Below are 20568 nucleotides of genomic sequence, written 5' to 3' on the forward strand. Positions count from 1 at the left end.
GTGGCTTGGGGATGTAGCTCCATGGTAGAATGCATGCTAGAGGCCCAGGGTTGAATCCCCAGTATCAAAAGGCATTTTGGGGTTTGTTATCATATATAGTGAGTATGTGAGTTTATTTTCATGTTATATAATGTAGTTCTGTGTATAAATTTAAAATATAAAGATTTGTGGTTGTCTTATTTTTATGATGGTGTTATCACATTTTCTAAGTAATTTAATAAGAGTTTCTGATTAGGGACTCATTACCAATTATTATAGCAATACTTGTTGATAAATATAGCATACCTTTAAGTAATGTGTAGTGTACTTTTTAAATAGAGCAACATTCTTCACACTATTTTGGGGGAGAGCCATGTTCCTGTACATTGCATAAGATCACACAGTGGTAAAAATGGTAACAGTTATATAGCTGGACTTAAATTTTTAATAATATATATTGACAGTAGGAATTAATGCTAATTCGATTTTTTTTTCGTTTTCTAAGATCTGTTTGAATTTGGATGTGCAAATTAATATGGTCTAAGTGTATTTTGGATATACTGGTTGAAAAGTTTTACTTCTGAAGTATTATAATGATTGTCTTTTGCTGTTTCTAACATCAAATTATCACTGGTCTGTCATAAGGTGACTGTTGATACTTTTAGTTACACATATCAGTATTGGATTATAATAACATTTGTCCAGAGTTTACATTTGACAGCCTTTCAACTATACATAAAAACTAGTTTATGTACAGTTTATGTACAGTTTTTTTTAAAGATAAAAACCAAACAAAAACTACAAATTGTGTAAGATAAAGATAAATTACCTTGATTTCCAACTCTTGTAAGAAAAAGTCAGGTAAGATAGAAATTTATCAGAGGGTTCCATAGAAAAGCATTTTGAAAGTAATGATGAACGAACATTTGGCTTTAAAGGACTTTATAAGAATAAATGAAAAGAATATATAAGAATCAGGTAGTCTACAGCTTTTAAGAAAGGAATGCACAATTTAACTATCTCAGATTTTAATATCTTTTTAAAATTTATCTGAAAATCTAAAGAATTATTTTTCAATAATGTTAGATTTTTCATGGATATTAGGACATTTGTCCTAAAGGAAATGGTATTTTCTTTGTAACTGTTTTATTTAAATTAAAGGTTGCAGAGAGAGTGGCTGCAGAAAGGGCAGAATCTTGTGGCAATGGAAACAGCACTGGATACCAAATTCGTCTCCAGAGGTAAAGAATGTTTATTTCTTGTGTACAGATAGATTAAGTGAAAACGTTGAAACTGGCGATTGAAAAGAAAGGGGATTTTTTTTTCATTTTTTATTCTTGTCATTACTGTTAGAATTAACATTTAAAACCATTGCAGCATATCTGGCTTGCTGCTGCTAACTCAACTTTTTTCCCCCAAATTGCCATGTTAAAATGTGCTTTTACATTATGCAGTGATACGAAAAATGACTTTTTAGTTGAATATCATCACTTCTCCTCAAAGGAATTGGTATCCTATTCTTTTGATACCTCATGGCCCCTCCCTTGACTGGCTTTATTTATTGATTTTGATATCCTTACTGTAACCCCACAGTCTCCCCACTGAACTTTTGCTTTTTTCTGGAACTTCAGATTCCTTTTACCTATTTAAATGATTTGACTTTTCAATCACTGAACCAGAAATTTAGGGCATATAAATCTCTGTTATTCTCTCTATTATTATGGCATTGTATTCCTCATTAGTCCCCATTGTAGTAGGTGTTGTTATAACTAAATATGAAATATGAAGATTTTCTATTAAACTTGTATGGTACTTAGTAAATTATTAGAAAAGAAACTCGAGAACTATTAACTATGTCTTTCATCCACAGTCGGTTGCCAAGGAAACAGGGTTCTATCTTATACTGTACAACAGGAATCATCCTTCAGTGGCTCCAGTCAGACCCGTGAGTATGTTTCAACTGAGAAATTGTTAATATTATCAAAAGATGTAATTATTAAATTGAATGTTGCTGGTTGTTAAAGAAAAATTGTGTTTTTAAGTTTTATACTGAGTTAAAATACTTCACACTTCTGTTGTAGGCATTTATCCAGTGTTAGTCATATTGTACTTGATGAAATCCATGAAAGAAATCTACAGTCAGATGTTTTAATGACTGTGATTAAAGATCTTCTCCAGTTTCGATCTGACCTAAAAGTAATATTGATGAGTGCAACACTGAATGCTGAGAAATTTTCAGAATATTTTGGTGAGTAAACTTTGATTATTAGAAAAGGTACCAGAAAACCACTTAAATTTAATTTAAAAAAAATGTAGAATTGGTATAGTCATAATACATGTCATGTAATTTATAGATGGTATCATGGAAGCAAACTATAGACATAGTAGGTTATAAACATCTGTTTGTGATTCTTTTGTGGCTAGGTTGACAGTTGGCCAACAGCACTAATGATCAGTTAGGGAATACTGAATGTGACAGGTAGTGTGTTTGACCCTTTGTTTTCAGTAACCTGAATAATACCTTGTATGGTAGGTAGTGTTACTACTCACGTTTTTAAAAGTGAGAAGGAAGACTCAGAACAGTTAAAATAGCTTATTCATGGTTGCATAATTAATGGGAGGACAAAAATCTAAAATTAGATTCAACTGGCTATAAAGTACATTCTTTTAAAATTAAGTTCACTGTCCTTTCTGCTTATAATTGTGGTGGAAGAAGGGGAAAAGGGAGAGAATCAGTGTAGGTGACAATATTTAATGCTCTTGTTTTGGCTTTTAATAACTTCCTTAAAATACATACCAGTTAATCCTTAAAGCATTATGAGATTATTGAGGCAGGTATTTTTTTCCTTTTGTCTTTTTTTAATAGATATCTGCAACTAATATTGAAGACCTTGGCTCAATTTGATACAGGCCAGAGATAGAGCAGTAGTAATGGTGGCTTGGATATTTTAATCTCTGCTGTCTTAGCGGTTGTTTAGAGTGTGTGCTGCTTGTTTTGCTTGCTATGAAAAGCATTTAAATAACAGTACTGTGGTGATTTTTTTTTTTAATTAGTGATTTTGAAATAGTAACAATTTAAAATTGAAGTAGGTCTTGTTTTGACTCCTTTTCCCCTCTAATTCTGGGTGCCACCAGTAGTAAGACTTCTTATCTAGGTTTTAGTAAAACATGTATTCTTCTGTGGTACTATCTTAGTTTAATAATAACAATGTAGACTTGTAGTAGTTTCTGAATTCAGCTTAAAATAGCTCTTTTCTTTTATATCTTACGTTATATTTTATGTTATCGTGTAAAACAGTGAGATCTGTAGGAAATAGAGTAGAGCTATATTATAGGAACATTTTCTTAAAATTCAGAATATTGTCTTAGTTTATGGTATGTTGATTATTTTTATTTATATACATTCAAGTACAAATTTATGTTTATTTTTGTCTGCCTTAATAGGTAACTGTCCAATGATACATATACCTGGTTTTACTTTTCCGGTTGTAGAATATCTTTTGGAAGATATTATTGAAAAAATAAGGTAAGTAAACATTAGGAATAGAAGAAACTTATAGCTACTAGAGTGCAACCTTTCTCATACCAAACTTCAGTTAGTTTTAGATACTCAGCATTGACCACTTCCTTCTACTTCTCCGTGGATCAGGGATTTTCAGACTTATCTACATGTTGAAATTACCTGGAATTTTTTAAAAATTCAGATGCCTGTTTCATTTCATTATGAAGTTTGTGTTGGTAGCCATAATCTTTTTCTTTCTTTCTTTTTTTTTTTTTCTTGTACTAGGTATTGAACCCAAAGGGTCTTACCAATGAGCAACATCACCATGCTTTTTAAAAAAATTTTGAGACAGTGTCTAAGTTGCTGAGGGCCTTCTATGCTGCTGAGCCTGGCCTTGAACTTGGCGATCCTCCTGCCTCAGCCTCCTAAGTTGCTAGAATTACAGGTGTGTGCCACCACACCTGGTGGAGTCAATGAGTTTTAGAAGTCCTTGGGCAGCAGAGTTTGGGATCCTCTATCTTTAGTGTTTGTGCCGTTCTTCTGGTTTTCCTACCACCCTTTACTATTGTATCCCCTCAGGATTCTCAAGTCTTTTTCAGTGCTTTGTGTTTTCTTTCTGCAGTCTTGTCTATTTACATAATTGTAATTGACTATTTCCACAGCTTGTATCACTACAGCTTCAGGACTGAAAAGCTCTTCCTGAATGCTGAAATTTTTTCTATTCAGTAGTATTGCAGCACCACAGACACCTTGGACATCATATTTTTCAAATCCAAGTTCTTGTCATATGTTTGATCCCCACCTAGCTCCCACCAGTAAAAGTAACAACAAAAACATTAATCCTAAAACAGTTAACAATGCTATCTCCTGATCAGTTTTCTATACATTAAATTAAAAGAGCAAATACTTATCAAGCATTTATATACACTGAAATGTGCTGCTACTTTATATGTTGAGTAATCAATTTACTCCAGATGGTTTTGTACTTACTCTCCAACACACCCAAACCATGAGTCTTTCTTTTGAACATCCCTTCTCATTATTACTGGAAGTTCTTAATCTGTCCTGTGCTAATATAATAGTTCTTTTCTTTGGTATTATGGACTTTACTGTTCCAACTGAAAATAAATATGATCATGTAAGCTTTCTCTTGCTGCACAAGAGATTCCTTTCTGCTTATAATTTTATCTTTGAAAACTGAGCCTTTATTGGTTTAACATGGCCTTTGACAGAAAAGCTCATCTGACTTGCCCTCAACACTCTGGACACTGGCTTTTAGCTGCTACCAACTTTTCCCAGCAACCTGTACACAATTATATTTGTATTCCTTCAAAAGAAAAAGGTTGAGAAAGCCCAGTCCCCAAATTCCATCCCAGAGCCCTTTGCTGTTTGGCTGCATCCTCTTCTTCAGCCTCATTTTCTCTGTCAGACGTCCCCTATCAGTGCTCAATGCACCCTTCCCTAATGTGCCAGGTCCTGCCTTTTCTTTATGCCTTTGTACTTTGCTACATGTTATTTTCTCCATTTAGCCTTCCCTTTGCTATTTCATCCTTTCATCTGTAAACTATTGACTAAGGAAAATTTCATCTTCATTTCCTGTAGCATTTGAATCTATTGTTAACACTTACGTTATTGCCATGTAGTCTATCTCTGAATTTGCCTTTTGCTCTAGAGTTCATGCTTTTCAATATCAAAGATTTTGTCATCTTAGTTAATAGTAGCATAGTGCCTGGCCTATAATGAATATCAGAATAAATAAATGATAGATTTATGATTCAGCTCACCATTACATGAGAAAACCAGAAGGTGAGAGTGGGAAGATAACAGCAAAGGTCCACCAGTTAGTTTACATGGAGAAAAGACAACTAGATTTTGACTAGACATTTATTTAACAGTTATTTAAGTTTTACTCTGTGTGTTGCATAGCGCCAGATTTTAAGCATAAAGCAAGGGAAGACTTGGTGTACACTTGTATATCTGGACAGCTCTGTGAACAGTTACATAAAGTCTGGGGAAAGTAAAATGTGTTTTGGAAATGAGTTCATATATCAAGCATGGACTAGGAAAGTGAAGGAAACGATGAAAGCAGAATAGAAAGGAGGGAAATCGATATTTCAGAGAGGGAGGAACTTGTTCAAAATGAGAGAGATGGCATTTTATCACTTTTATTATTATTATTATGCCAATTGCTCTTCCATTCTTTGCTTTTTTTCCTTAGTGTCCATAAATATTCTAGGTACTTGTTCCTCAATTCCACTTTGTACAGTGTGCCTTACTTCCCACCATGGCACATGTAGCAATTCATTTCTAAGGGAATAATAGGAATAGCTTGATAGTACGAAGGCAACATTGGGGGATCAGTAATGTCAGTGCCTCTGTATGTATTGAAGATTTAGGGGACTCTAGGTTACAGGTTTGAATAGTGAAGGGGCTTAATACTTTTTTTGGTGTTTATATATCAGGCACTGTACTTTATCACTTTTATTATTATTATGCCAATTGCTACTATAAAAGTATCAATCACTCAAATAAGATAAAGCACCAGAAGATTTATAACCTTGTGTAAGGCCACACAGATAGTCGGAGGCAGAGCCGCAACATCACTTTTGTGTAACTCCAGAGCTTGTGCTCCATCCCCCTCATTCCATCTTAGATGCCTTCTTTAGGTAAATTCTGGGAGGTTTGGGGGTTGAAGTGTAGATTTGTTTTTCTTTATCTCTCTCCATCTGGCATGCTTCTCAGAACTCAGTGGAAGGAAGGATTCTTACAGATGTGCCCTCTGTTTTCATCAGTCACTACAGCATGTTAAAGTCATTGTAGCACTAGATTGACACACAGTATACTTGAATGCAGATTCTGGATCTGCCATTTGCTGTAATTATAACTGAGCAGAATTAAATAGTTGTCTAGTATGGGTCTATAGGTCTCTTAACGTACTATCTGATTTTCTCAGAGTCACTAATTAAACTTCTTAGACTAACAGACCTAAATGTGAATCAAAAGGTATTGGGTTTGATAATTTGTATTTTATGAGCTCCCCAGGGGATCCTTATATGCAATTAGGTTTGGAAAGCTTCTGTTTTTAAAATATGAATCTATTTGTTATTTTCAACTGACCTTAAAGTTAACTTTTGTTTTAGAGCAAACTTAAAATTGAAGGTAAAAGTTTCTTTAGTATTTTTTATTTTGATTGCTAAAGGTTTGTCTGGAGGTTTATATACTCTAGTAGAGAAGAATAATTATTATCTGACTTGTCAAGTTTCATTTAATGAACACCTCCCCAAAATTGGTATTTTTATATTTTTTCTGGAAATTATAGTAAAAATGTTCTCTAGGACCCTTTTATAAATCCTCATTATAAAAAGCTTCAGATATTCAGATGTTAGTTAGAACCAGAGACTTTAAAAAATGTGAAAATGTTGAAGATTCTTTTTATTTCAGATACATTCCAGAACAGAAAGAACATAGATCCCAATTTAAGAGGGGTTTCATGCAAGGACATGTAAATAGACAAGAAAAAGAAGAAAAAGAAGCAATCTATAAAGAACGATGGCCAGATTACATCAGGGAACTGCGAAGAAGGTGAGTTTATGTTATTTGAAGGTGAGATCCCTGTGGCTGAATCGATGAACAAAATGTCAAGTAGTCTTTTTATTTTTGCATGCTTGAAAGTTTTGTGAATTTCATTCCAGCCAAGCAATGCCAGTTTAACTTTTAAATGCTATTTATTGTTTCAGCATGTTTCTGTTGATGATTTTTTTTTGTTTATAGATTAAGTTAATTTTAATAGTACATTAAACCACAGGAAACTATCAAGTACTTCATGACACTCTTTTTAACTTTGATAGGTATTCTGCAAGTACTGTAGATGTTATAGAAATGATGGATGATGATAAAGTTGATCTGAATTTGATTGCTGCCCTTATTCGGTACATTGTTTTGGAAGAAGAGGTTAGTTTTGTTTATTTTTTTCTTCAAGTGGCACCATTTTAATTTTATTACCATTAAAACCGTGAAAAGAATAATTTTCTAAATGCTTTCAAAAAATATGTTTGTAGAAGCAAATGGATCAGGGATGGGATGAAGGAAAGGAAAGGTACTGGAGAATGAGTTTAATCAAATTATGTGCATACATGAAGATGACTGAATGAATTCAATTTTTCTGTATTATAAATTATAAAGCAATGATTAATAGGAAAAAAAAAAGTCCCAGATGTAGTTAGCAAAATTTTTTCCCAATAAAAAGGCTAGATTTGTTGAAATTGTTTTGACACTCGAAATAATCTCAAAGTATCAAAGAATTTGGGAATTTGACCTATCTAAAGAAAAGACTAGACAAATTAGGTCTTTGGATTATAAATCGTATTTCTAAAAGTGATTTTGTAGCTGAACATGGTAATGTACACCTGCAGTTTGGGAGGGTAGGCAGGAGGCCAACTGGGGCCATTTAGAGACTGTTAAAATAAAAATGTAAAAGGGCTGGCGATGTAGCTCAGTGGTATGCATCCTGGGTTTAATCCCCAGTACCACAGTTGATCAATCAATAAGATCTTGAATGCTTTTAGATATTAATAAAATTATCCAGAGCTAGTATAATTTTTAAGTATGTACAGAATTTTATGGTGTAGCATGTTTTGTTGACGTCATCCTTTGTAATAGTTATTTCTCCTCTACATAGGATGGTGCAATACTGGTCTTTCTACCAGGCTGGGACAACATCAGCACATTACATGATCTCTTGATGTCCCAAGTGATGTTTAAATCAGGTATTATGTTAATATATTTTATAGTAATTTAACAGCAATAGTTGAAACATGTATTTTTTTCCCTTTAACTTAAAGAAGTATTATTTCTGTAGCTTAAGAAACTTGATGATATAAATCTACATTGTTATTATTTTGTTTTTATTTTTTTAAATAACAAATTGGGGTCTGAATCACAAGTGAAGCTTCTGGGTATGTAGTGAAGCTCTATCTAGCATTATGAAGAGAATATTTTACCTCTTTTTTCTAAATTTACCTAACAGAATTGAGCTCTTACGTGAGTTAAAATGTTGCTATTGGGGTTTTTAATTTTTTTTTCACCTAGTACAAGTTTGAATAATGATGGGGATTGAGTTAATAACATTTATTAGTGAAATTTGAAAGGAGCACTCCAGCTTTTGAGCATTCTTTAAGTTTGGGGAAAATGCTCATTGTCACAAAGTAAATTAACAAAATAAAATGTCAACTAGATTCTGCTATTGTACTCAGAAAGCAAATATTCTAGAAAACTAAGTTGATCTGATTATTATGTAGAAATGTAAATTAAATATTATGTGATTCAGTATCTGAATTCATTATTTCATATGTTTGATGAGTTTTTATCTCTTTATCAAAAAGTTCAATTTACTTTTTTAATTTTCAGATAAGTTTATTATTATACCTTTGCATTCGCTGATGCCTACAGTAAACCAGACACAGGTATGTTGTTAAATTTAATTTTTCTTTGTCTTTCCAACTATACAAGTTTTAACTGCTTGTTGTGTGTTTTCTTCGTTTTTGTTTTTTTTTAAAGGAACATTTTCAAATAGTAATCCATTATAACAAATACTTCCTTGAGAACCTTTGCAAATAAGTTTTCAGGGGATGTTTGCACAAAAAGTTGAATAACAGAAGGTAATCCACAAATCACATTAGTTCTGTCAACATTAGGCAAAAGTTTAAAGAATTGGTTTACCTAACTTGTTGGGTTTCCTGAATAAAAGAAAAAGATATGTGAATGTCACTAAAAAAAAAAAAAAAAAACAACCTAGAAAACAGTTCTCTGTGACATAATACAGCTTGATGTTTGAGATATTCATTTAACACAATATATTAGCAGGCATGGGAGTTCCTTTGTTGTCAGTGACATATGATGAATCTTAGCTCTGTCAGATACAAAGGTTTCCCTAATTAGAATGAACTCTTCATTCTCAGAGGAAAGGCAATTTTCTGGATTACAGGGTTTCAGGCCATAAAAGAAAGAAATTGATCAGAAAAATCTATCTTGTTTCCCTCTACTTTTTCCACTCTTCTTTTTATAGGAAAATATTAAGACTCTTTAAATACTCTATTTGTGGGTACCTTAGCTCTGATTAAGATTCAGCTAGCTGAATTAGATACAGGTATATGGGTGAGGGAAGAAAGGTGGGAAGCATTAACTCCTGATATCAAAGACTGGATGGAACAGTACCAGTGTGGCTATACCTCTTTGACCTCTGAATTTAGTAAAGAATGTATTTCTTTGCTGGAGAATATGTGATAAGAAATGACATTTGCTCTATTGATTATTATATAAGTATATGCAGTACAGCCAGTACTGCTTGACACCTGTCTGTCTGATCCGTTGGTAGCATTGTCAAGGACAGTATTATTTTTATGAGTCAGTTTTGAAGAGGAGTTTTTATTTCAGTCTACTCTCAAACTGGTACACAGTGTTATAGCCAGCTGACATCCAGTCTAATGAGTTAGGCATCTGTCTCCTGGTCCCATGTTCTTACCTGTTGCTTATCTTATAGTTCTTACCCTTAAACTGTACTTCTCTTCCTCTGCTTCACACCCTCAAGCTTTTGTTAAAAGATGTGTTATAGGGAAACCCCTGTTGTCTCCCTCTCACCCTTCAGGAACTCTGTCCCATCTCACTTAAATAAATCCTCTTTTATGTTCAAGATATTTTTATATGCATATAAAGCACATTTTATTTGCAATGCTTTTTTAGTGTTTGCAATGCTGTTTTTGATAAAATTACATCTGTGGGAACTGATTTACTAAGAGAAGAATTTTGTAGTATTGAAAATGAAGGATACTTTATAAATATGTTTATGGTTACATGTCATCTAACCAACACAGTGTTAACAGTGAACAGTAGCTAAAGTAATAGTGTAATATAAAGTAGTCTACTTTTGAGATTTTGATGTATTTATTTTTACAGGTATTTAAAAGAACTCCTCCTGGTGTTCGGAAGATAGTAATTGCTACCAACATTGCTGAGACTAGGTAAAGAGAGTTTAAATATCACTATTGATGACATGAATTATTAATAAACCTAGTCTTGTTTTCTCTACCAGATTTTTGTAATTAGTTAAAAATATTTTCTGTTTAACTTAGTCATAGTGGTAAGCATAGCTATATTTTGTTTTATTTATAATACCTGTCATTTTTTAGCTCTCATTAAAATAGCCTTTTAAGTGATATCCTTTTCAGACCTTTTATAACAAAGCATGGGAGCTGAGATAAATTTAGGTCTTTTTGCCTCTTCCCTCGTTGGGTAATGTTACTATTTGGTATTAGGTGTTATTACATACAGGCTTTAAAATTTCTTATGTTCTCTTGGAGGTACTAATATACAGTTTGGTTGCTAGAACATTTTACCTATAGAAACTGATACCAAGTCATGGCACTTGGTGCCCATAGAGCTCGGTATGAAAAGGCCAGAAAAGCTATGAAGTGTGGTTGTGGGCCAGTAGGAATTGCCACTCATGCTGCCCACTGTTAGGGGCTTAATCTTGTGGTGTTGGTAAGTTTGAGAAGATTGGTGGAAATCCTGAGCTGCAAAGTACAACTTGATCTAGTAACCCTATTTGGTAGGGCAAAGTGGCACATGCTTGTAATCCAAGCAGCTCAGGAGTCTGAGGCAGGAGGATTGTAAGTTCAAAGCCAGTCTCAGCCACGTAGTAAGGCCTTAAGCAACTTACTGAGACCCTGTCTCAAAATAAAAACCAGCTGGAGATGTGGTTCAGTAGTTATACACCCCTGTTCAATACTTGATACAAAAAAAGAAAAAATTGTAGGTCTTTTATAGATTAATAGAGCATTTGATGTCTGATAATTTGTTTTATTTTCCAAACAGCATTACCATAGATGACGTAGTTTATGTGATAGATGGAGGAAAAATTAAAGAGACACACTTTGACACTCAGAACAACATCAGCACAATGTCTGCTGAGTGGGTTAGTAAAGCTAATGCCAAACAGAGGAAAGGTCGAGCTGGAAGGTAAGATGGGACTTCATTCAAAGCCTTTAGAAAATATAGTTTTTGTCTAGCAAAATGTGTTGTGATTTAAAATATTTATTGGGAGAGTCACCTTTCATATTATTTTGAACTTACTATGACATTATTTTTAAGTGAGAAAATTGTTTTTATTTATAGTTTATTTGGATTTGGAAGAGTATCTGCCATGTTTTCTACTTTATGAATATTTTACCTCCAATTCTTCAGTCTGTTTAACTAAAATTAATATTTTTTATAATCTTGTTTCCATTCCCTTTTATAAAGTGCATATTAATCATAATAACATCTAATACTATTTGAGTGTTAGGTCATATGTATTGACTTTGCTTAATCCTCACCACAGTGGCATGTAATAGGCTATAGTCTCCATTTGTAAGAGCAAGGAAATAAAGACAGAAGTAATGTGTCCAAAGTCACACAGCTTTTTAAGTAACAGAGCCAGGATTTTATTTCTGGCTCCACATTCTAGGCTCCTAGAATGTTACCAGGAGAAAAACATTAGTTACTAGGAGAAAAACAAGGAAAGTACCTTTTCTGCATTAATGTGGTAGTAGTATACAAAGTAAAAATTTCTCACTCAGTGGTGGGAAAAGTATTTGCCTTGAGAAATAATTGGACTTAGAAATGTGTATTCTACAATAGTTTTACACTCATTCATGAGTGATAGAATCATTCTGGAGTTGCAGAAGAGAATTTTTCTTTTACTTCTTACAGGAAGAAAAGATATCCATTAATCTTTATATATGGACTATTTAAGAAAAGGAGAAGTAAAAGAAACCTTGTTGACCATTTTATCATCCCAGTGAGATTACTGGAATTTTGTTTTAAATTTGTACTATATCTGTAAAGTTTTGACTTACGTATTATAACCTTCATGGATTTTCTCAGTAGAATTTGATTTCCAGTCAGTCAATTAAAAGATTATGCAGTTGATGTTGTTGAACCAAAATTATTCCTTTAGCAAATCCCAATTTCGATAGGTGGCTATTTTGGAGGCCGGAAAACGCCATCCTGTATCGTTCTCAATGGATGTACTCTTAGTTTCTAGTAGGGTCTTTCTCAGACATGTTATATAATGGTGGGTCTACAAAGACTTGGCAAAAATAACTAAGATTTTTAGATTTTATTTTTATTCTTATAGCAGAAACAGCCTATAGAAATATTTATTCCGTTTGAAAATGTAAGCGTTACTGTCATCTCTTCACATTTGTCCTCATCGTTGTCCAAAAAATAGTATACTTTATGTCAGTAGTTACAAACATAAAACAAAAAATTCCAGTGCCCCTCTGAGAAGTCACTGAATAAAATGTACTTAAAATCTTTAAACACACACACACACACACACACACACACACACACAGGTTAACGTAATACTAGTGTGTGTTAAAAACAAACTTTTAAGACATAGTTGAAGTTGTACCTCTTGGCCTTGGCTTAAATAGATTGCTGTTACTAAGCATAGTAGTCTGGAATCCATCAGAAATAGAGAACCAAATTATTGGAAGAGGGAAGGGAGCCTTAATTTTTTTCTTAAACTGGGACATGGCAGATACTTAAATACAATTAGGAATTACGAGTTCTAGTTCACTGTAAGGTGACTATGATTCACAGTATCATTACATAGTTTCTGAAGAGCTGGAAGAGAGGCTCTGAGAAGCTTCACACTTGCATTAATGAAAGTGAGATGGAAATGCCAGTTATTTGGTTTGCTCAATATCAACACACTGAATCCCAGAAATATGTATAGTTACTACATATTAATTTAAAAGACAGAATAAAGTTAAAAAGTGAAAGACAGGACAAATAATTCAGGACATTGGGATAGAGGATTTAGGATTTTATTCCAAACGGAGGAGAACAATGAAATAGGATTCGTAGAATTGAAATAGTAATTACATGCTTTATGAGAAGTAGATATTATACTGGCTGCTTTCCCTTCCTCCTTTTATTTGGAGTTCTAAAAGTCATTGATACCTTTTTTTTTTTTTTTTTTTTTTTTTTTAAAGAGTTCAACCTGGGCATTGCTATCACCTGTATAATGGCCTGAGAGCAAGTCTTCTGGATGATTATCAACTACCAGAGATTCTGAGAACACCTTTGGAAGAACTTTGTTTGCAGATAAAGGTAAATTAGGTGGCATAGTTAAGAAACAAAGTGGAGAGTAGTGTTTTTATTTTCAACATCTTGTTTAGAAGATGTTAATATATTAATCTTCAGGAAGGAATTATTACTGTATACTTGTTTTTGCTTGTTTCACCAAATTTCCTTGAGTTGTGTACTAACGAGTTTTAAATCAAGTATTGCTTTGGAGCATGGCTGCCTCTCTGGATCCCCCTTGCCCTCTGAAAGCTCCTTCTATTACTGGGCAGATTATCTCTCTTCATATAAAATTCTCAGAATTTCTGATACAGTGAGTGCTCAATAAATGTTAGCTGCTCTTATGATAGATATCTTTTCCTTGTTATGTTACTCATTTCTTTTAGCATCTTATTTTACATATTTTGATATAACTAGCCTTATTTTGAAGATAATAATTAACGTGTTGAGATTTTAACGGGCCACTACTTTTCTCACTAACAAAGTTGTTGGTAGAAAGCAGTATATAGGTTTTTAAACATGTTTTAGTAAAATCACACAATAATTCATTTTGATAAAATAACTAGTTTGAAAATTGTAAGATTAGTGTTTTGTTTGAGAGATCCATATAGGTAGGAGGACTAAATAATTATGTTGATGTGTGACATATGTTTAATCATATTTTCTTTCCCCAGATTTTAAGACTAGGTGGAATTGCTTATTTTCTGAGTAGGTTAATGGATCCACCATCAGATGAGGCAGTGTTACTGTCCATAAAACACCTGATGGAACTGGTAAGTTGGGCTTTTTTGTTTGTTTTCTTTCTTTCTTTTCTTTCTTTTAATCTAACTTTGAGTCAGAGTGTCAGAGCAGGTAAGCCAACTAATTATAAAACATTACTGCAGAGTAGACTGGTGGAAGGTGCAGTGTTGACTCTGACTAACCATGTGGCTCTCAGTTTAGTATACATGATGTGAATTAGAAAGTTATAAAATGATACTTTTGTTGTGTTCTTAGGATACTGGGCCCTTTCTACACTTTTTTCCCCCATTGGAGGCCTGATTTAAAATTGCGTGACATTTTGAAATTTTTCAATTATACTCTTTTTGTAGATTCTTGAAATAAACCTCGGTTTATTCTATTATTTCTTATTAATATAATTTTTTATCACATCCAAATAATTTAATGATAGCATGGTCATTTTATAAAGGCAACTCTTACATGTTTTTTGAAGAAATACTAGCATGTAGTTTTTCTCCAAAATACTATTGCTTATTTCTGATTTCATTAGTTACTTTTTGTGAGATTAGTGGTTTGAGAAACCACGTTCAGTTTATTGACCACTGAGTGGGTAGACAACTTCTGCAGAGGACCATAGCCAGAGAGGCTCAGGAGTGGCTGCAAGTTAATGCCCAACCTGGGCAGAAGGCCCACAGGGCTAGAGCTGAGACCTCCACTATACGTGAGGCTGGATGTGCCAGTTTAAATTATGCATTAATTTAGAAAGTCTGTATCTCAGTTCTACTCACACATTTCAAATGCTCAGTAGCATATACAGCAACCATACCGGACAGCACAGAAATAGACATTTCTGTCTTTGCTATAAATTCTCATGGTTAGTGATGGGTTGGAGGCTGGCAAAGACTTGTTTTACATATTTCATAAGTTTTCAGAATCCATTCATGTACATAATATTTGGTAATTTAAATATATTAGAACCACATAATAGTGCTTAATATAGTACCCTGTTAAACAAAAAAGCACTGATCTCTTGGAATTGGATTAAGTTTAGTGATATTACTAGAATTGAAGAGTAGGTGTGGAGAGCTAGGTGGTTATCAGAGAATCAATAGACAACCAGAGGAATCAGCTGGACTCTGAATCCTGAATGAGATGACTTCCTGTCTCCTGACTGAATAAAAGAGCCTTTTGTAGCTGTTTGTAAGAGGGACTGAGGTCCAGTTTTAAAAAGCTTTATTGTGAAATACAGCATCATGCACATCTAGCAAAAGTGAGCAAAGTTAGATTGTGTACCTTAAGGATGCACCACAAAGTAAGCATGGGCTAGTGCCTGTGTTTCGAAGCAATGGACATCAGTAGTGTGGTACAAGCCACCTTCCTGCTCTCTCCAGTTGCTCCTGTCTCTTAATCCTGAAGCTAACCTCTGTCATGACTAATAGTAACCCCTTGATTCGTCGATTCTATGAACTTCACATGATCTTACATAAGATTACGGATTTTTTCCCCTGCTTTGGGCGGGAGAAATAGAGTTGTGGTTTCTTTAATTTAACTTTATGGATTCATGTGCACTGTTGCTTTTAGCTGTTATTCGTTTTCATTTCTTTGGCATAAATTATTGTCATGGCCTATATTGGGCTACTGTATATACACTGGTATGAACATTCAATAATCAGTGTTTCCTGGTGAAAATGTTCATGGGTATATACTTAGGTATGAATCCACTGGGTCATAAGGCGGCATTATGTATGATAAAATTTGGTAGATGTTGCCCTGCAATGTTCCAGAGTTGTCAAAGCACTTGCATTTATCCTAGGGGAGAGTTCTCATTATTGCTCTGTAACTTCAGTAACCTGGGTATTACCAGCCTTACTCTAGCCATACTGGTTAGGTATGCAGATGTTTTAATTTGTGGTTTTAATTCTCATTTCCATGAATTTGTGGGGGGTTTTCATGTTTATTGTCCATTGGAAAGTCCTTTCTACAAATTGTTGGTCCCTGTTTTTCTGCTGGTTTGAAGATGAGATATACTTCTCAGGGACTCAGACTGCACCCTTTGTCACGTATATTGCACATATCTGTTTTTTTCCTTTTTTTTTTTTTTTTTAAGGTCTTGATAAACCAGTGCCTGACTTTAATCCAGTCAAATATATCAGTCTTAAAGGTTATTACTTTTTGCCCCACAGCATGTCTTCTTACTTAATTATGAAGATTTTTTGATCAGATACCCTAAAGTATCTATCCAGTTTTATTCTGAGGCCTTTGTCATTGATCAAGTGTTTATGGATTTGTTCATCTCTTTCTAGGCGATCTATTGGTTATATTTCTATCCTCATCCAGGGCTATACTGACTTAGCAATTTGGGGAGAATTGACATATTTATAATGTGTTATTAATAAGAACAGTATCTACCATCTTCCTTTTATTTGATTTAGAATTTCCATTTTTAGGGTTTTATGTGTATTTTTAAAGATTTATTTCTAGGTTAGTGGTATGTTTGGATTCTACACTAACTTTTAGGTTTTTCCTTTTCTTGTAAGTCTGATAGAAATGAAATTCATTTTTTAATATTGACTTTGTTTATAATTATTAATGCTGCAAAATGCATTTATACTAGTAACTATATTTTTTTCTGCTTTTGAGTTTTTGTTATTTATGTGTTGAATTATTTTGATGTTTCAGATGTTAAGCCAGTTTTCATTTCTGAAATCAGTTGCTGGGATTCACTTGCCTTTGCAGTATTTTGTATTTTTCATGTGTAAAATTATTTAGTAGTTTTCCTTTGCTCAAATGTCTCTGTCAGAGTTAGGTATTAACACTAGGTTCAAGAATTAGGGCTATTATGATTTTACTGTCTATGAGAGCTTTTCTTAAGATCAGTGGTATTCCATCCCAAAGTATTTAGAAATTTGTGTCCAGTGGGATGCTTATGGATTTCTTTTTTAAAAAAAAAAAAAAATTCTTGTTTGTATTTGTGTCTAGTTATTTTAACTATATATTGGAAATTCTATTTTCAAAATTATTTGTAGATTAAAATTTGAAATCTGAATGATGACTTTTTCCAGAGAGCATTTATTATTCTGCCAGGAAAAGAGGCCTGACCTCTGAGCTTACCTCCCCGAATCCATATTTTAGACTTTTAATTCTTATAGGTCTTTCTTAGCTTCTTGGTTTCATCAAGCCACTTTCTAGCTGTCCACAGGTATGGTTGGACCAGAGCCTAGGAAATCAAAGCAGAAGTCATTCCCATTTCCCAAGGTTCTAAATAGGCCTTTTATCTTCTGCCTTGCTATCTCCTAGCACCTAAACTAGAAGAATCTAGGGGCTCTACGCTTCATCCAAATATATAGTCACATCTTTGTTTTTCTTTTTTCCACCACTCTTGTGCTTTATTGGGTGATTTTCTTTATTTGACTGAAAGTTTGCTAGTTTGTTATTTCTCTCATACCATTTCCAATAAAGCTAGATTGTGGACTAATTTTGTTATTATTTAAATAACTTTCTAACCTTTAATGACATCATAATTTATGTTTTGATGAAGAAAATTGAAACAACAATATTGAAGCATTATCTTTTTTAAGAAAAAAACTAAAATAGCTTTCATGTAATGCTTTACCATGTCTATTTTTAAAATAAACTTTCTTTACAGAATGCTCTGGATAAACTAGAAGAACTGACACCTCTTGGAGTCCACTTAGCCCGGTTACCAGTTGAGCCACATATTGGGAAGATGATTCTTTTTGGCGCTCTCTTCTGCTGCTTAGACCCAGTGCTCACCATTGCTGCTAGTCTCAGCTTCAAAGATCCCTTTGTCATTCCATTGGTAAGAAGGAATAAAGGATGTGCATTTTTAGATACTGAAAATTGCAGTTGATTGTGTAATATTTTTTTAGTACCTTTTTATTAGAATATTCTTTGTTATAGTATCAGAACAATTTAAATTGATTTTTTAAATTTTTATTTTAGGGTAAAGAAAAGATTGCAGATGCAAGAAGAAAGGAATTGGCAAAGCACACTAGAAGTGATCACCTGACCGTAGTGAATGCATTTGAGGTAAAAAAAAGAAAAAAAGATCTTGTTCTAGATTGTATTCAAGTGCAAAGCTGACAGTAGAACAGGAGCATATTTAACTTTTAAAAATCTATATTATAGATTCAGGGGGAAGAGCTAAGAATGTTTGAAATTAGGCGAACATTTGAAAAAATAATTTATTTTTAGTTTTGAAATAGATTGTTACATTTACCTTTTTGGAAAAAAGATTATTTAAAAATTGTTATTATTATTTTTTTTTGGTTGGGGGGAGCAGGTACAAATAAACTAAATGAATTTGTTTTTATATTTGTTATCATTCTTTTGTATTTTTGTCTTACTGACCTATATGACAGTCTTTATTCATTAATCAATTACTCTTATATTCAGATTTAACATTTTGATAGAATATCATAACCATGTACATGATTTAGATTAGGAAAATGTTTTCTGCTATTGTAAGTCAGGCTTACCTGAACAGAAATCTTTAATACTCTTCTTTGAAAATGTAGGTGGCATTTAGTCCTGTTATGTATGGTATGATACCATTTTGTGTAAAGTACACAATCTCTTACTCTTTGACTTTTACTTATTTGTATAAAAACCTGGAACTTGAGTGACAGATTTCTTAGGGACCAGCATCATTACTGTGTAAATTTTGAAATTCTTTGAATTTTTTTTACAAAGAAAATGAAACATCAATGGAAGATTAGACTGTTATTAAATAAAGAAGGAAACTAGTAAATAATCTTTGCTCCAGGGATTGCTATGAGTAGATTTCTTTTTTTTTTTTTTTTTTTTTTTTGCCCCATAGGGCTGGGAAGAAGCTAGGCGGCGTGGTTTTAGATATGAGAAGGACTACTGCTGGGAGTATTTTCTGTCCTCAAACACACTGCAGGTAATGATGAATGTTTTGCAGTAATTACCACATTGGAGTATATCTGTATCCATTTTGTATAACTGGATATGTAGTAAGATGTGATATGTACAAAGTGTATGTACTTGTATGAGATATGAATGAAGAATCCAGCCTAATTTTAAAAATGCTCAGTCATTAGCAAACTGAAAATTGACTTGACAACTCTGAAAGATATTGAGGCTAAAGAAAAAAATGAATGAAACCTAGCATCTTTCAACAGAAGAAATCTTAACCATTTTATGATATAAAATAGTTTAATGTGAATATGTATTTCATAAAGCATATGAAAGAAAATAAGCCAGTAGAAGACTGCTGAGCTAGGAACCCAAATTGAAGACCAAAAGAAAATCATAAAGAACAAAATGGACACCCTTGAAAGTAATTATTGCCATAGAAGAAAGGCTTGAGTTGGTCAGTTTATGGATTTAGCTAAAAAAAAACTTAAAGCAGTTAAATAATAAAAAATTTTTAGACAAGTCTTATACATCATGAGGACAGTAGATATCTCTGTATAGAAATCATGTATAAATGAATATTCAGAAACAAGTAAAGGACTATTTCTCTGAAATGGAAAAAATAAAGTGAATTAGAAGTATAAAAGATGACTTAATTGAAGTGTTGAGATATGTCCATTAAAGATTCTAATTCAACTCTAAAGACAAAGGATGAGCATTTAAGAAAGCCCTCAAGAGATACTGTACCTGTGAGCTTTTGTAAAACTCATTGATAGTGAAATGCTTCTTACTAAGAGTTGAATCAAATGAAGATTTAAGGAATGGAGAACACATGCTGAGTCAGTCAGCTGGTAGTGTACTTTTATTTATATAGAGAACTTACACAAAGGAGTAGTGGGGTGAAGGAGTTATACATACAGAGCAGAATGTAAAGATCTTTATCCTGAATGGTAATAGGAACCAAGATGACAAAGTCAGTTATAGGGAACAGTAGATAGGAAAATGGAATCTTGCATAGAGGTGACCCAAGTCTGTTTTATAATCTCCTAAGCTTAAAAGGAATTCAGTAGAAAATCTTTCTTGGGATATGAAACTGTAGACTCATTTAATGACTGTTCACTTTCTTGTCTGTAGTTTCTTCAAATTGGACTGAAGTTAAAAGAGTTTTATAAAAATAACTATTGTTTTTAAAACTGATCTCATTATTAGGATATAATTTGTTAACATCTCTGCATAATGAATATCTGCAGTCTTGTGTACTTAATAATGATTATATCTGAAGATACTTGAGATGAGGGAAGTTTCTTCATTAGTACTTCTATTTTTTGAATGCTTTTACT

At 33.1% G+C, this 20568-nt stretch overlaps 1 protein-coding gene across 1 annotated transcript in view; it reads left to right on the top strand.

Moving 5' to 3' along the window:
- Dhx36 (DEAH-box helicase 36) overlaps window positions 1–20568 on the top strand; it is a 39735-nt gene that overhangs the window by 10686 nt on the left and 8481 nt on the right. The window contains exons 6-20 of the mRNA XM_026392897.2: window positions 1141–1220; window positions 1850–1924; window positions 2061–2227; window positions 3424–3505; window positions 6923–7063; window positions 7330–7432; window positions 8160–8247; window positions 8888–8943; window positions 10433–10497; window positions 11351–11494; window positions 13519–13636; window positions 14284–14382; window positions 17976–18149; window positions 18293–18379; window positions 19170–19253. Coding sequence (XP_026248682.1) covers window positions 1141–1220; window positions 1850–1924; window positions 2061–2227; window positions 3424–3505; window positions 6923–7063; window positions 7330–7432; window positions 8160–8247; window positions 8888–8943; window positions 10433–10497; window positions 11351–11494; window positions 13519–13636; window positions 14284–14382; window positions 17976–18149; window positions 18293–18379; window positions 19170–19253 — 1563 coding nt within the window. The remainder of the gene's footprint in view (window positions 1–1140; window positions 1221–1849; window positions 1925–2060; window positions 2228–3423; window positions 3506–6922; window positions 7064–7329; window positions 7433–8159; window positions 8248–8887; window positions 8944–10432; window positions 10498–11350; window positions 11495–13518; window positions 13637–14283; window positions 14383–17975; window positions 18150–18292; window positions 18380–19169; window positions 19254–20568) is intronic.

Source organism: Urocitellus parryii, chromosome 2 (genome assembly GCF_045843805.1).
Source record: "Urocitellus parryii isolate mUroPar1 chromosome 2, mUroPar1.hap1, whole genome shotgun sequence".
In the NCBI taxonomy this organism is placed as follows: domain Eukaryota; kingdom Metazoa; phylum Chordata; class Mammalia; order Rodentia; family Sciuridae; genus Urocitellus; species Urocitellus parryii.